Source organism: Plecotus auritus (assembly GCF_963455305.1).
Source record: "Plecotus auritus genome assembly, chromosome: 1".
NCBI classification, from domain to species: domain Eukaryota; kingdom Metazoa; phylum Chordata; class Mammalia; order Chiroptera; family Vespertilionidae; genus Plecotus; species Plecotus auritus.
Window position 1 is genome coordinate 144,252,552 of NC_137770.1, and position 17,743 is coordinate 144,270,294.

Consider the following 17,743-nt stretch of genomic DNA (forward strand, 5'->3'; position numbering starts at 1 on the left):
GATCACAATACCAGATATCAATTTATACTACAAAGCCACTGTAATCAAAACACCTAGTACTGGCACAAGAACAGGCATATAGATCAATTGAACAGAACAGAGAGCCCACAAATCAATCCAAGCCATTACAGTCAATTAATATTTGACAAAGGAGGCAAGGACATACAGTGGAGTCAAGACAGTCTCTTCAATAAGTGGTGTTGGGAAAATTGGACATCTACGTGCAAAAAAAAGAAACTAGACCATCAACTTACACCATACACAAGAATAAACTCAAAATGGATAAGAGACTTAAATGTAAACTGTGCAACCATAAAAATCCTAGAAGAAACCATAAGCAGCAAAATCTCAGAGATCTCTTATAGCAATATGTTTACGGATACATCTCCTAGAGCAAAGGAACTAAGGAGAAAATAAACAAATGGTACTACATCAAAATAAAAACCTACACAACAAAAGAAACCATCAACAAAATGAAAAGGGAGCCCACTGTATGGGAGAACGTATTTGGCAATGATACGTCTGCTAGAGGATTAATATCCAAAATATATAAGGAACTCACACAATTTAACATAAGAAAGACAAACAATCCAGTTTAAAAATGGGCAAAGAACCTAAATAGATACTTCTTGAAAACAGACATACAAACAGACAAACAGATGGCCCAGAGACATATGAAAATATGCTCAAAGTCAATGAACATCAGATAGATGCAAACTAAGACAACAATGAGTTATCACCTCACACCAGTAAGAATGGCTACCATCAACAAATCAACAAATGACAATGCTGGTGAAGATTTAAAGAAAAGAGAACCCTAGTACATGGCTGGTGGGAATGCAGACTGGTGCAGCCATTACAGAAAACAGTATGGAATTTCCTCAAATATGGAACTGCCATTTGACCCAGTGATCCCACTTCTAGGAATATATCCTAAGAAACCTGAAACACTCATCAGAAAGAATGTATGTACCCCTATGTTCATAGCAGCACACTTTACAATAGCTAAGATCTGGAAACAGCCCAAGTGCCCATCAATAGACGAATAGATAAAAACGCTGTGGTACATTTATACCATGGAATACTCTGCAGCAGTAAAAACAGAAGGATCTCTTACCCTTTGAGACAGCATGAAGGGACCTGGAGAGTATTATGCTAAGTGAAACAAGCCAGTCTGAGAAAGACAGTATCACATGATCTCACTCATATGTGGAATCTAATGAACAAAATAAACTGATGAACAAAATAGATCCACAGACACAGAAGCATGGAACAGACTGAAATCTCTGAGGAGGGCGGAGGTTGGTGGGCAGGTGGGAAGAGATCAACTAAAAAACTTGTATGCATATATGCATAACCCACGGACACAGACAATAGGGTGGTGGGGGCCTGGGCAGGGGTGGGTGCAGGCTATAATGGGTGAATGGGAGAATAAAGGGAATATATGTAATGTTTTCAACAATAAAGATTTTAAAAATTATGTTTAGAGTCATACAAGGTTAAAAGTTGGTCACAGAAAAATACAGTTGAAAAATTTAAGACTGGTAGAGTGAAATTTTAGTTAATAAAGAATAAAATAAAATGTTGTACTTGTTTTTTAATATTTTAAAAATTCTCAGTGAGGCTATGTTCATTAATTTTAGAGAGAGGAAGGGAGCAAGAAGGGGGTGGGGATACATCAATGTGAGAGAGAAACATCAATATGAGAGTGAAATACCAATCTGTTGCCTCCGGTATGCTCCCTGACCAGTGCTTGAACCTAGGTATGTGGCCTGATGGGGAACTGAACCCTCAACCCTTTGGTGTAGGGGACAACTCTCCAACCAACCCAGCCACTTGGTCAGGGCAAATTTTGTGTTAAGGTATGAGAAATGGCAAAAGCAAGGTTCAAAAATGTGCAATCAAAACTGGCTATGTGGCCCAGCCAGCGTGGCTCAGTGGTTGGATGCCAATCTATCAACCAGGAGGTCAAGGTTTGATTCCCAGCCAGGGCATATGCTGGGGTTGTGGCCCGAACCCTAGGGTGTGGCGTGCAGGAGGCAGTCAATCAATAATTCTCTTTCATCAACTGATGTATTTATCTCTCTCTCCCTCTCCCTTCCTCTCTCAAATCAATAAAAATATTTTTTAAAGACTAAAAAAAAAAAACCCCAACAACTGGCTATGTAGTACAGGTATATTTTAAAGTTAGTTAATTATTAACTAACTAATAATAATTAAAGTTACACTTGATTTACAATTTAAATGTGCTCTACTAATATGAACCATGGTGTTTAAAAGAGCCCTGCAGCTCAGAGTAACACTCAGCCTTACATTCCCTGATCTATCCCTGTTTCCACAGCAGCAGGTGAAAGAGTGTGGTGAACCAAGAAAATGACACTGTTCTCCTAAAAGAAATTTATGACTCAAGGGTTCTACCATCCAAATCACTCAAGACCTCACCAGATTATTTGTCTTAATCTACCAGAGCTAATGTGATTACGACATTACCCCTTTTTAAATCAGTTGATGAGAGGTGATCAGATTCTGAAGCCTGGAAAACTCATGAGAATGAAAGGCAAATATGTACATATACATGTGTGAGAATGAAAGTATATCTAAGTCATCATGTAATAACTACAGAACTCTAGTCCTGTGTGATACATCAAGAAATGTGTCCTGAGATGAAGATTGCAATGTTCAACAGAACAGACTATGAATAGATTACATTCGCATTAGCCTGTTAAATATGAATCAAAGCAGTCTAATGACATTCATTAAAGATATAGGCTGATTTAATATATCAATAGAACAAAAGGAAATTCCAAGAAAAGATTCAATTATATATAAATATTTAGTATATGATAAGGAAGGATTCCAAACCAGTAGGGAAAGACTGAAACTATTTAATAATGGTACTAGAAAAACTGTTAGTAATTTGGGAAAAAGTATCTTATACAAAATAAAACAAAATCTAGATGGATTATTTTTAAGAAGTACTTAAAAATTAAAATAATCTGCCTTAGCCAGTTTGGCTCAGTTGATAGAGCGCTGGCCTGCAGACCAAAGAGTCCCGGATTCAGTTCCGGTCAAGGGCACATACCTTGGGTGCAGGCTCCTCCCTGGCCCAGGCCCTTTTCTGGGCGCATGCAGGAAGCAACCAATCGATGTGCTTCTCTCACATCAATGTTTCTCTTTGCTTTCCCTCTCTCTTCCACTCTCCCTAAAAATCAATGGGAAAATATCCTCAAGTGAGGATTAACAAAAAAATAATAAATAAATAAATAATCTAAAAAGCTGGAAGAAAATATTTTTAAAATATTTATATAACTTTAAGGAAGGAAAGACTTTGCTAAGCATCAAAAAGTAAAAAATCGCCCTAACCGGTTTGGCTCAGTGGATAGAGCGTCGGCCTGTGGACTGAAAGGTCCCAGGTTCGATTCCGGTCAAGGGCATGTACCTTGGTTGCGGGCACATCCCCAGTAGGGGGTGTGAAGAAGGCAGCTGATTGATGTTTCTCTCTCATCGATGTTTCTAACTCTCTATCCCTCTCCCTTCCTCTCTGTAAAAAAAATCAATAAAATATATTTTTTTAAAAAAATTGAAATTTATTTAAAAAAAAAAAAGTAAAAAATCAGAGACGGCAACGGCAAATTTAGCTTTTCAAATTTATACTTCTACATCAATTTGAAGCCATTAAAATGTATTCATTCGGAGTCTAATCACCTCAACTATTCTCCATATTACCCCCATCTCTCTATGGACTGTTTTGATAACCTTCTCATGGTCTCCCTGCTGTCATTCTTGACTCTGTACAGTCTATCTACAATAAAGCAGCCAGACAATGTTACATCTAGGTTCAGAACCTTCAATGACTCACTTTTCACTCAACCTAAATAACCAAGTCCTTCCACTGGCTTACATAATCCTACATCGTTGGCTCCTTACGTGGCCTCATCACCTATTGCACTCTACACCCCCCGTAAACCTTGCTTACTCTGTCCCAGCTACCTGTCCCTGTATCTATTCATTTTCATATTAACCATATGATAATAATCTTACTAATAAAAGCCTAGGTTGTCCTCACACTGTCACAAGATGTCTGCGTGCACAGCGGAGGCGGGGTTCCCACGGCCCCATGCTGGCTCCGGCCTACCTCTTTGGGGCAATCCATGGAAGAGCCCTGGATGGGTGAGCGGGGCCTACCTCTTTGGGGCGATCAATCGTGGGGCTCCCGCACTGTGAGAGAGCACAGGCCAGGCTGCCCGCCCGCCACACAAGTGCACAATTGTCGTGCACCAGGGCTCTAGTCTTGATAATATTTAACATTTACAAAGTAATACTTACTATGAGCCAGACATTGTTCTAATTGCTTTACATATATTTTCTCATTCAATTCCAATAGTTACTTCCTTCACTTTACAGATGATGAAATTGAGGTTAACCTTTCCTTAGAGCTGTCAGTTAAGTGGTGAAGCCGGAATTCAAAATTACAGGTGAAAGAAGCCTACTCCACAGCCCAAATTCTAACCTCAGTGATATTTTCCCACTTACATTCCCACTGCTTATCTTTATTTAACATTCTTCAGAAACAAGTATAATATAAATAGAAGGTAGGTTAAGGACTAAGATATGGAAATACCAAAGTGCTTGATATAGGGTTAGAGAGGTTGTAAAAGTTAGAGAGAACCAGGACGCTGGGAATGAAAATACTTCCTAAAGGAAAAAGTCAGAACATAATGTGTTATTATATAAAACAAAACATGGCATTTAAAACTTACTTTTTCTGTAGTAACAGTCAAAGAAGGAACCAATGCAGGTGATGGCTCTGGTTGCTTCTTATGTTTTTGTTTGTGTTTGTCCTTTTCCTTATATTTCTAAAAATGAATAGAAGTAAAACCCAATTTAAATAACATGCACAAGATGAGATTTTTAAAAATAATTGGTTAGTAATTTGAAATGTTAACAAATACTTGTCAAAAACTATAAAATCACTTCTAATGATATTATTTCATATATAAACAAGATCAGTAGTATATTTACATAATAGCACTACTATATATTAAAATCCTATATAATAAAAGGCTAATATGCAAATCGACCGAATGGCGGAACGACTGGTCACTATGACATGCACTGACCACCAGGGAGCAGACGCTCAATGCAGGAGCTGCCCCCTGGTGGTCAGTGCGCCAGAAGCTGGGCTCACGGCTGCACTCAGCGGCAGGCGCCTCTCCCACCTCCGTGGCAGTGCTAACGATATCTGACTGCCGACTTAGGCCCACTCCCCCCCTGGAGAACGGGCCTAAGCCAGCAGTTGGACATCCCCCGAGGTCTCCTGGACTGCGAGAGGATGCAGGCCGGGCTCCTCCAGTGCACAAATTTCGTGCACCGGACCTCTAGTATAGTAATACTAGTATAAGTTATTTAAAGTGACTTCAGCTTCCTTCTCCTTGAACAAGATAAAATATAAGCAACTGAAGTCTACAATTATTTGCTACATTTATATCTGGCAAACTCTTTCATTTTTTTCTTCATTAAAAACAAAATAATTTTGTGTATCTTTTATAAATAGAACTTTAAAATTTACATAGCACTTTGACATGCATTTTCGCATTAGAATAGTGTCAGATTCTCCATCAACATGCATTAAATTCTATGGCCCACAAACTATAAAACAGGACAAGAAATCTTCCTAGGCTTATTCAGAAAATGGATGATTTAGTTATCGCTAACAAAAAGTTATGGTTTGCTGCTTTCCCTTTAAGTCCAAACATACTCCCCTGATAGACTAAGTGGAGAATGAGGCCTTACATTCTGAGGTACCCCAGCCTACAGCCAGTAACATCTAGACCCAGACATGTGTATAAGATGATCTTGAACCACCTAACCAGCTGAATGTAGTCTCATGAATAAATCTAGCTGTTACCACGTGGGAAAAACATTAATTGTTCCTGCTAAGCAACTAAAAATTGTGGGGTGGTTTATCAAGCAACAGTATATAAGCAAAACAAGACTAGAATTCACAAATGGGTCGTGGGAGTTAAAGAAAGTACTAATTAAAAGTAACACACATTAGGTTTTGTTGGGCTATTTTTGTATTCACCAAATAACAAATATAATTATACAATGTAATTTATAAATATGAGATTCAAATGATCCTGGTCTACTAAGTTCTATATAAATATTTTTCTCCCATAAAGATAATAAAGGAACCTTTTCTACCTTTATTCATGTTCTACTTCCCATACTGGCTTTATTCTGAAAGGATACAAGAGCTGAGATAATTTAATAATGAATGACCCTGAACAACAAGGTAAACAAACTCTAAATACTTGAAAAGCACATGAGAATAAAAGGCAAAGAAAGCACGCACGTATAAATGTGTGAGAATGTAATTACATGTAAGTCATCATGGAATACTACAAAACTCTGGTCTGTATGATACATCAAGAAATGTATTCTGAGCCCAGCCAGTATGGCTCAATAGTTGAACCAGGAGGTCATGGTTCAATTCCTAGTCAGGGTATATGCCCGTGTTGTGGGCTTGATTCCCAGTGTGGGGCGTGCAGGAGGCAGCCAGTCAATGATTCTCTCTCATCATTGATGTTTCTATCTATCTCTCCCTCTCCCTCTCTAAAATCAATAAAAATATATTTTAAAAAAACAAAAGGAAATTTCAGGAAAAGACTCAAATATATATATTTACTATATGACATGAAAGGATTCCAGGGAAAGACTGAATCAGCAGGGAAAGACAGAAATTATTTAATAATGGTACTAGAAAAACTGGTTAGTAATTTGGGGAAAATTACCTTATACAAAATAAAATCCAGAAGGATTATTTTAAAGAGTCAAGTAAAATTTAAAATAATGTAAGAGGTAGGAGAAAATACTTAATAGTCTAACTTTTTAAAAAGGAAAGACTTTTCTATGTTTTCTAGAGTAAAAAATCAGAAAGGGAAAAGGCAGGTGCCGGGATTCAGAATAAGTCACCCCAAGATGTGCCTCTGGTATGTGGACTGTTTTGAGCTAAAGGCAACTTTAGCCTCTGGCTCAAGAGAAACTTCTGCCCCTCCCCTTACTACCTAGAAGAACTTGAATTAAAAGCCTTGTCCCTAACAGAAGATTATTAGAGATAAACCTCTTTTGACCTATCTAAAGGGCAAGGTAAACTATTTATTAATATCTGCTCTTCTTATCATCCTGCAATGATCCTTTGAAGACCCCAAAGCACCTTACCTATCCCTGGTTCAAAATGTCTTATATACTCATTTTCCCTTTCTATTCATGTGGGATCTATACTCTCACATGTATAAGTGGTTCCCATACATACATATGTATTAAACTTGATTATTTTCTCTTGCTAATGTCTCATACCTATTTAATTATTAGACTAGCTGAAAGAATCCTGTGGGCAAAAGTAAGTTTCTTCCTTTCCCACAAAGGTTTATTCAAGAAATTACCTAAATTACAGTACAGTAAATGTCTAGAGAGCCTCCCAAGCATGAACAAGATGACAAAAAGTTGCATGGCAAAGAAACTACACCCCCAAAATAAACAATATAAAAAGCATAACATGAATAAGATAATCATCTCAATCTAGGAGTAAATATAACTCAGCATAAAGATATTTCTTAAAACTGGCCAGGTGAAATGAAACTTAATTATTCAAACTTAAGTTCAAATAAAGCTCAAAAAGGAGATGATAAACAAAGAAAGTTTAAAATAACAAAAACAAAAAATACCTTGGGACATGCAGAACCCAAGTAATTTAAAAGCAAAAACAGAAACAGCAAGGAAAAGAATATATACTGCTAAAAAAAAACTGCAGACATTAAAACAGTCAGAGAGGAACTACAAAAAAAAACAAAGAAAGCCCTGGCCAGTGGCTAAATGGGTGGGAACATCATCCTGTACACCAAAAAGGGTGTGAGTTCAATTCCTAAACAGGACACACACCTAGGTTGTGGGGTTGATCCCCCATCAGGGCACATATGGAAGGCAACTAATCAATGTTTCTCTTTCACACCAATGTTTCCCTCTCTTTCTCTCTTTTTTCCTCTCTTTTAAAATCAATTAAAACATATCTACCGCAGGTGAGGATTTTTAAAAAAGGAGTAAAAAAACAAAACAAAGATAATCAAACATAAGGATAATTTGTGCCCCTACAGTAGCAAATTTAATAAATTGGGAACTGAAGATGTATTAAAACTTTTGTAAAAGGCCACAAAACAAAAATTGAAAAAAATGCATTCTGAAAAATTATTATAAAATGTTTAACAGTGAGAATTATTGGAGTTAAACTTAATAGAATGCAAAAGGGAAAAAGTATGTGTAAGGGAGGAAAAGGAGAGATTGGCTTTAGTCCTCTCCCTAGCAATATTCCAGACCCAGTTTAAATTCATAGGAGGAAAAAATGTAACCCATGACATTATATACAGCAAGACATAATCTGAAAATTAAAGCAAGAAGGAATCACTTTCCATTATGAAAAAACTCAGACAATACAGCTCCTAATATCTTATTCTTGAAAATAATTACCTGACAATAAAACTGAGCCAATTTAAGAGATGATATAAAGAACTTAGTGGAGAAGATTTGGTAAAAGGACTGGTAGTGACAGTGACCGCCTAACAAATTTAAATTAAATACATGATTATCTTATTCATGTTATGCTTTTTATATTGTTTATTTTGGGGGTGTAGTTTCTTTGCCATGCAACTTTTTGTCATCTTGTTCATGCTTGGGAGGCTCTCTAGACATTTACTGTACTGTAATTTAGGTAATTTCTTGAATAAACCTTTGTGGGAAAGGAAGAAACTTACTTTTGCCCACAGGATTCTTTCAGCTAGTCTAATAATTAAATAGGTATAAGACATTAGCAAGAGAAAATAATCAAGTTTAATACATATGTATGTATGGGAACCACTTATACATGTGAGAGTATAGATCCCACATGAATAGAAAGGGAAAATGAGTATATAAGACATTTTGAACCAGGGATAGGTAAGGTGCTTTGGGGTCTTCAAAGGATCATTGCAGGATGATAAGAAGAGCAGATATTAAGAACAAATGCCTAATTAATTCTGAGGATTATATTTATACAATATAATGTCAAAAATCTGAAAAATATAAAGTAAATGTCTTTAAAAACAAACAAATTGGATAGCAGGAAACCAGAGGAGCATGGGGATACTATTAGTCTTTCATAGCAGGAGATCAATACTGATTTTGAAGCATGTAGTTAAAACAAAACATAAGTTTGCCACCAAACAGTAATTACACACAAATCCCTTCTTGTAGACAAAGTCCCTGGGTTTCTTTCTTTAGCTAATTACCCTCTGATATCCTCATAAAAGTAGCCCCATACTCCAGCTCAGAGGTGAACATGAGTGTATCTAAGTTGAACTGGCTATTGTTAAATTAACCAATATTAGAAAACCCTAGCCTCTGAACTTTTTTTAAAATATATTTTATTGATTTTTTTTACAGAGAGGAAGGGAGAGGGATAGAGAGTTAGAAACATCAATGAGAGAAAAACATCAATCAGCTGCCCCCTGCACACCCACTTTGGGGATGTGCCTGCAACCAAGTTACATGCCCTTGACTGGAATCAAACCTGGGACCCTTGAGTCCGCAGGCCGACCACTATCCACTGAGCAAAACCGATTAGGGCACCTATGAACTTCTTATTCAAAAGATTATAAATTGCCTATTGCTTTAACAATATTCTGTTACAGCCAAGAGGATTTAAACTGGAAAGACAGTCTTACCTCTCTCAATGTGTTTTTTTAAAAATATATTTTATTGATTTTTTACAGAGAGGAAGGGAGAGGGATAGAGAGTTAGAAACACTGATGAGAGAGAAACATCTATCAGCTGCCTCCTGCACACCTCCTACTGGGGATGTGCCTGAAACCAAGGTACATGCCCTTGACCAGAATCGAACCTGGAACCCTCCAGCAGTCCGCAGGCCGACGCTCTATGCACTGAGCCAAACCGGTTAGGGGCTCTCAATGTTTTTTGTTTTTGTTTTTGTTTTTTTGTGACCTCCATTATCCAATTTAAAGATATATATATTTAAGGAAATATCTCTTTTGGTAAGAAAACTTTATTTGAAGCTCAACAATGTTATTTTACTTCACTTTCTTTTTCTTATATATAGCCAAGTAAATCTGATCTTGATATTTTAAATTTTTTATAGCATTACATGATTTTAACAAAATAATTTTTATCTATTGAACCATCTTTTTTATCTCTGTATAGAAAAAACATTTGGAATGTTTACTTAGTAGTAATGGCTATTTCTACATGGTAGATTCTGGAATGAGTTTTTTAAAAATTAACTTGCATTTTAAAAAATGTTCTACCTTTTTAAAATTTTTTATAATCACCTGTAGCTTAAGAACGGACTAAAATAAAGTAGAGACAGTCAGCTAGCTGTTAAGCAAACCCAGTTATTTTTCCTTTTTTAAAAAATATGTTTTTATTTATTTCAGAGAGGAAAGGAGAGGAAGAAAAAGACAGAAACATCAATGATAAGAATCATGGATCGGCTGCCTCCTGCACACCCCCTACTAGGGATCAAGCCTGAAACCCAGGTATATGTCTTGATCAGGAACTGAACTGTAACCTCCTGGGTCATGGGTTGATGCTCAACCACTGAGCAACACCGGCTGGGCCCATTTCTTTTTCTTACTCAAAATATAACTAGACTAGTGGCCCAGTGCATGAAATTCGTGCACATTAAAAGGAGATTAATTAGAAGAAATAATTTAATATTGCTATTTGCCCTTTCTCTATAATAGAAGTGTCAGAAATGAAAGAAAATTAGTAAAATGTATATGAAAACCTTCCTCCTGTCAGAGTCTGGGGTTCACCAGAGTCCCGCCCACCCACATGTGCCTCAAAATCGTGTGAGACCCAGACCCGGCCGGCCCCCGCCCCCACTGGGCTAGATCCAAACCTGGCAAGTCCCACCCTTGTCAAGCCCTGCCAGGCAGGGGACGTAGCCTCAGGTCTCCTGGCCTGGCACCAGGACGGGGGGCGTGGCCTGAGGTCCCCCAGCCCAGACCAGGGTGGGAGGGTGTGCCTTGAGGTCCCCCGTCAAGCTCCACCAGGTGTGGGACATGGCCTGAGGTCCCCCATCAAGCCCGGCCAGGCGGGGGTGGTGCAGCCTCAGGTCCCCCCTGGGCGGGGGGCACGGCCTGAGTTCCCCCGACCCAGCACTGGGGGTGCACCTTGAGGTCCCCTGTCATGCCCCGCCAGGCAGGGGGACACAGCCTCAGGTCCCCTGGCTTGGTGCTAGGGTGGGGGGTGCGGCCTGAGGTCCCCCGGCCTGGTGCCAGGGTGGGGGGTGCGGCCTGAAGTCCCCTGTCAAGCCCCACCTGGTTGGGGGCATGGCCTGAGGTCCCCCGGCCTGGCGCTAGGGCCAGGGGAGCAGCCTGTGGTCCCCTAGCCCAGCACCAGGATGGGAAACGCACCTTGAGATCCCGTCAAGCCCCACAGGGGCTGGGCAGGGCGTAGCCTCAGCTCCCTGCTGATTGCTTGTTAAGGCTCCTTATGGGAACTTGGCCTCAGCTGTGGGTGCAGCCATCTTTGTGACGGAGTGATGGTTAATTAGCATATTCCCTCTTTATTAGATAGGATATTTCCCAGATTCACAGTTAAGATGTAGCCATTTAATTGGATTCTGGCCAAAAGCAATCTTAAAGAAAAATAACCTGTGTCACCTCTAGGCCTGGTTCTTAATAGCCTCAACTATTTGGTGTCCATGCTCCTTCTTCTTCCAGAGATTAATACAAATAAGCATGGCAACCAAAGAAGCAACACTGAAAAGAAGGCTGAGCCACAAGATGAAAAGAACTTGAGTTCCTGATTCATGGCTTGGAAAAAAGCTGTCTGCCAATTGAGCACACCTGTTCTGCAAAGGCTATAATGAGACAAAGAAGGACCTAGCAATTCTACTTCTAGGAATTTATCCCAATAAACCCAAAACAATAACTTGAAAATACATATACATGCATATGCACACTGCAGCCAAGATATAGAAGCAACCTAAGTGTCCACCAATAGATGAATAAATAAGCCGTGCATATACACAATGGAATATGACTCAGCCATAAAAAAAGAATTAAATCTTAACATCTGCAACAACTTTGACCTAGAGGGCATTGTGCTGAATCAAAATAAGTTAGAGAAAGACAAAAAGACAAATGACGTATGAATTCACTTATACGTGGAATCTAAAAAAATAAATGAACAAGCAGAACAGAAACAGACTCAGATACAAAGAACATTTTGACAGTTCCCAGATGGGAGGAGGGGATGGGGAGATGGAAAAGGTGAAGGGATTAAGAAGTACAAATTGAAACTAACAAAATAGAAACAGACTCATAGACACAGAGTGGGGGGTACAAATTGGTAGTTACAGAATAGTCATGGAGATGTAAATTACAGCATAAGGAATATAGTCAACAACACTATAATAACTACGTATGGTGTCAGATTTGTACTAGATTTATTGGGGTGACCACTTCATAAGTTACATAACTGTCTCATCACTGGGTTGTATACCTGAAACTAATATAATATCGTATGTCAACTGTAATTGAAAAAAAAAAATGTGTTTTAAAGAAAAGATATCCTATGTTGTTTCTTGCCCTATGGCAGGCAAGTGATTTAGCAGGGCAAAGCAAAACAATAAAATGACAATTATGAGTAAACTGCAGAAATTGGGGAGAAAAAATAATTTTTTTCTGATAACATGGAAATGATCAAAATCAGTACCCAAAACAATCACCAAAAAAAGACCTAATTGTGAATAAAAAAAGAAACAATGTATCAAACCAAACATAATTTGAGAACTGTTATGTATTGGGAGACGATTCTGTATGTCTACTATTTCTGCATGTCTTTTGAGTGAGGCAATGACTTGCTCGTTTTTCTGGACTGTCAGAGCATCTGTGCTAAGAGCAAAGAGTAGCCACACACTTATTGCCCATTAAAAAGGCTCAAATGCACTAAGCTCAGGGTTCCTCTACTGCAATACAACAGACTCTATGAGCAGATATCATCTGGTCCTCTCTGCATTACCCTATGGAAACGGGGTCTTAGGGAAACACAGAATTTTCCTGTCTGCTAACTACCCATATACCTATGGTAAAATCAAAGACCTCTTTCATAGTTCTTAACAACTTGGTGACGAGAATGTGATGCTGTTAGTGGCATGGCTTTCTGCAAAAGGAAAGATGAGGGTCTCACAGGCCAATTAATGGGATTTGAGGGACATCTATGGGAATGGATAACAAACATAGGAGCATATTTTATGGTCAATCAGGCAGTAAATGGTCCTCTATCTTATTGCCTGACAATGAGGAGAATTTGAGGAGGTGGTTGCAGGCTAAGTACAGCAGGTCCTTGAATAATATGGTTTAGTTCAATAGATTTCATTATAGCATTGATGAGATGCCATAAGAACTTCACTCTTTTTTGTATCATATTAGCCTATGGTACAACTGGTTTCATTACACGTCGTTTCACTTAAAGTCACAAAATCTACTGTAAACATTAAGTAAGGACTTATTGTACATTCAAAGAGATTTGTCCAAATGATGTTCTGGTGGTTGCTAAATCTCTTCCAGCTAGGACTTCCCCACCAATATGGCAGTTCCACACACTGAAATAATAACTAGTACTAGGATTCATCCTTAGTGAACAACCCTTTTCAGAAAGGTTACAGAGATATTCATCTATACTGAACACAAAAGAGGGAGATAATGGCAAGCAATCACTGTGAACATAAATCAGGCAAATCATAAGAACTCTGATTGGTTCACTTGGGAGATGAGGAGGTGGGGCACAGCATGTGAAGGAAGAATGGCAATAGCTGGGCTGTCCTACAGCTCAACACCTTCTGCAGTCTACCCTGCCAACTTTAAACTTGTGATTACAGTAAAAGATCTCAGTAAAAGTTTTTTTACAGTGGGTCCTGGTTGTTATAGGCTGCTTTAGTCCTATTAGGGAGATTTCCCAAGGACAGATCCTCTCTCATGGGAAATTACAGTTGAGACCTTGGCTGGGATTTAGGCTCCTAGTGCCCAGACTGGTTTACAATATTAACAGAGCATTTACAGTGTGATAAAGGTGACCCACTGCCAAATGAAAAATCTAGGTTAATTCTTACAATTGGCACTGCCACCCTGAAAAATTCTCCCAGCCCTTACAGAACTAGGCACCTTATAAAACTAGGTGAAAACTTGAGAAATTATATTAGTAATAGTACCGCAGATTAAGGAGAGCTATCTAAAACAGGTCCCTGCTATGTGAGCCAAGATTCAGTCAACCAGAATGTACAAACTGGCTGATGAGTCAAGGGATTCCCAGGGCTGAAATAATTGGTTTCACCCTTGAGTATTCTGAGTGCTAAAAACAAGGAAAATTTATTTGGTTGACCCACAAGCAGCCATCATACCCTTCTAAATTCAAAGTAAATACAAGGCATATTTATTTAATGGTGTGGAGCCACTCAGTACCCCCAAGATCTCTCACTCTTTACCAACCTCCTCACCCTTTAAGGCAACCTCAGTTACTTTAAGAAGAAAAGTGAATGGAGATGGGGATGAGGTTTCCCTGTCCCCAGGGAGGAATCAATCAATGGCCATATGCACCCACCCAAGTATGCTGGGGAATTTGGAGAAAGGAGAGACAAAATTTTTAAAGGTCTGTCACACAAATACCTAGATCACTATGCTACTTGGATCCATGGAAGAAAAAGGCATCAGGATGCAGAGCAGAGATTAAAAGTGGGGTAAGGAAGCTAACATGACTTTGCAGGCCGGGCCTTTCAGCAACTAGCTGTACTTTTGTTACTATTTATACATATCAGGTAGAGCAGGAATTCATATGTCAGGAGTCACCAAACTATAGCACCCAAGCTAGCAATGATTTTTGCATCTTTTAGAGAGTTGTTTTAAAAAACGGAAGAATAGCCCTAACTGGTTTGGCTTAGTGGATAGAGCGTTGGCCTGTGGACTGAAGGGTCCCAGGTTCGATTCCGGACAAGGGCATGTACCTTGGTTTCGGGCATATTCCCAGTAGGGGGTGTGCAGGAGGCAGCTGATTGATGTTTCTCTCTCATCGGGTGTTTCTAACTCTCTATCCCTCTCCCTTCCTCTCTGTAAAAAAATCAATAAAATATATTGAAAAAAAAGGGAAGAAAACATGACAGAGATTGTATCATATCTATAAAGACTGAAATAATTATCTGATTCTTTACAGATAATTAGGGTTGCAAACCCTTGTGTTGTATACTTATCATTACCCATCCTGTAAGTGCCAAAGGATATTCTCCCAATCAGAAGATGCTAATGAAACATAGAAATTGCTCCCTAAATCACTTCCCTTTCCTTGGAGGTCCAACAGAAACAGAACAGAATTTCAGGAGGACAAAGGAAAACCACAACCTTGATTAAGAACTTACTAGTAAAGTACCAGGGATAGTAAGAAATGTACTATCTCAACATAAAAGCCCTGCTAGGCCAGTGGCAAAAGGTTAATGGAAGGTGGAGGCATATCATGAATTTTTATTAACTGAGTTTAGTCATTGCTGTTATAGCCACTGCTCTTACAGACTAAATCTATAACATAGAGTGATGGTACTTAGTTGATTGTCTTGGACCCTGCTAATAACTTCTTTGCCATTCCACTCATACTCAGGGATCAAGATCAGTTCATATGCATGTTGCAAGGCCGCCAATAGAAGTTTGTAGTGCTTCCCAGGAAAACCTAAATTTCCTTGCCATTTGTCACCAACAGGCATATCAAGATTTAGTGCAAGTGTCTCTGATTTCCAAAGCTTTCACTATTGGTTGGTAAATCAATAGCATGAGTCTCAAGAGCTCTTACACTGATGTTATCACACCTCTCCCTGCAGGGCTGCTGAAAAATCCCAATAAAATTCAGAGACCTGCTCAGCAAGCAAAGTTTCTGAGAACTGTGTGAGTAGATTTACAATGTCCAATCCCTCTCTTCAGACTCCCAACATTAAAAAAAAAAAACAAACAAAAAAAAAACGGCGGAGCATCTTGTTGAACCTTTTAGGCAATTAGAGGCTGTATGTGATTCACTTTGATGTTTTACTTGGACTTTTTATCAGCTAATTAATAATAACTGATTATTAATGTTCATTGTAACTTCTCTCTGCCTGACTGATAAGTATATCCATTGTCAATATTTAATACTAAAACTTTTTCTTCCTTCAGGGATAAAAGTCCATCAGATATTATCCCTTTTCATGACTGCAGCAAAGTCCTTTTACTTCCATTAACATCTCATGCTCCAGTTTCATATTCCACTATAGTTGTATGTAACTACTACATTGTGTTCAATCCAACTAAAATAAAAATTTCTCCCAAATCAGTTCTTAATTACTCAAAAGCTGTTAATAATACTACCTTTATTCCATTATCCCCACACTTAAAACGCTTGAGTTTGTAAAAGAAAAAAAGTAAGCACTTCACAGGGTTTCACTATATTCAAGAAACCATATTAGAGTGACTCTAAAGGATCAGATGGATTTAATTGACATTTACACAACATTACACCCCGAAGTTACAGAATATACATTCTTCTAAAGTACACATGGGTCATTCACAAAGACAGACCACATGTTAGGACACAACACAAATCTCTACAAGTTCAAGAAGACTGAAATCATATCAAGTACCTTCTCAGATCACAGTGGAATGAAATTAGAAATCAACTACAGTAAAAACACCCAAAAACATTCAAACACAGGCAGGCTAAATAGCATGTTATTAAATAATGAATGGGTTACCAACGAGATCAAAGAAAAAAATCAAAAACTTCCTGGAAACAAATGAAAATGAACACACAACAACCCAAAATCTCTGGGACACAGCAAAAAGCAGTCCTGAGAGGGAAGTTCATAGCACTACAGTCATGCCGCAAAAAACAACAACAGCAATAAACTATTTAACCCTAATATTTAAAGAACTAGAAAGAGAAGAACAAGAAAAGCCCAAAGTAGAAGGGGGAAAATTATAAAGATTAGAGCAGAAATAAATGATGTAGAGACTAAAAAAAAAAAATACAAAAAATTAATGAAACCAAGAGCTAGTTCTTTGAAAGGATAAAAAAGATTGATGAACCGTTAGCCAGACTCATCAAGAAATAAAGAGAGAAGACTCAAATAAATAAAAATCAAAAACAAAAGTGAAGTAACCACTGACACCACAGAAATACAAAGGATTGTAAGAAAATACTATGAACAACTATATGCCAACAAGCTGGACAATGTGGATGAAATGGATCAATTCCTAGAAAAATACAGTCTCCCAAAACTGAATCAGGAAGAATAAGAACACTTGAATAGGCCAATAACAACTGATGAAATAGAATCAGTAATCAAAATACTCCCAGAAAACAAAAGCCCGGGTCCAGATGGCTTCATGGGGGAGTTTTACCAAACAGTCAAAAAAGAACTAACACCTATACTCCTAAAACTATTCCAAAAAATCCAAGAGGAAAGAACACTTCCAAGCTCTTTTTATGAGGCCAGCATTATCCTAATTCCAAAATCAGATAAAGACACTACAAAGAAAAAGAATTACAGGCCCTGATGAACACAGATGCTAAAATCCTCAACAAAATATTAGCAAATTGGATCCAGTAATATATTAAAAAAGATCAGCCTTAGCTGGTTTGACTCAGTGGATAGAGTGTCGGACTGCGGAATGAA

The 17,743-nt window shown here is 38.3% G+C and overlaps 1 protein-coding gene across 9 annotated transcripts in view; it reads right to left on the reverse strand.

Moving 5' to 3' along the window:
- MLLT10 (MLLT10 histone lysine methyltransferase DOT1L cofactor) overlaps positions 1–17,743 on the reverse strand; it is a 250,100-nt gene that overhangs the window by 107,299 nt on the left and 125,058 nt on the right. For all 9 annotated transcript variants that reach the window (XM_080650474.1, XM_080650472.1, XM_080650473.1 and 6 more), the window contains one exon: positions 4,761–4,856. In XM_080650474.1, the coding sequence (XP_080506600.1) occupies positions 4,761–4,856 (96 nt within the window). The remainder of the gene's footprint in view (positions 1–4,760; positions 4,857–17,743) is intronic.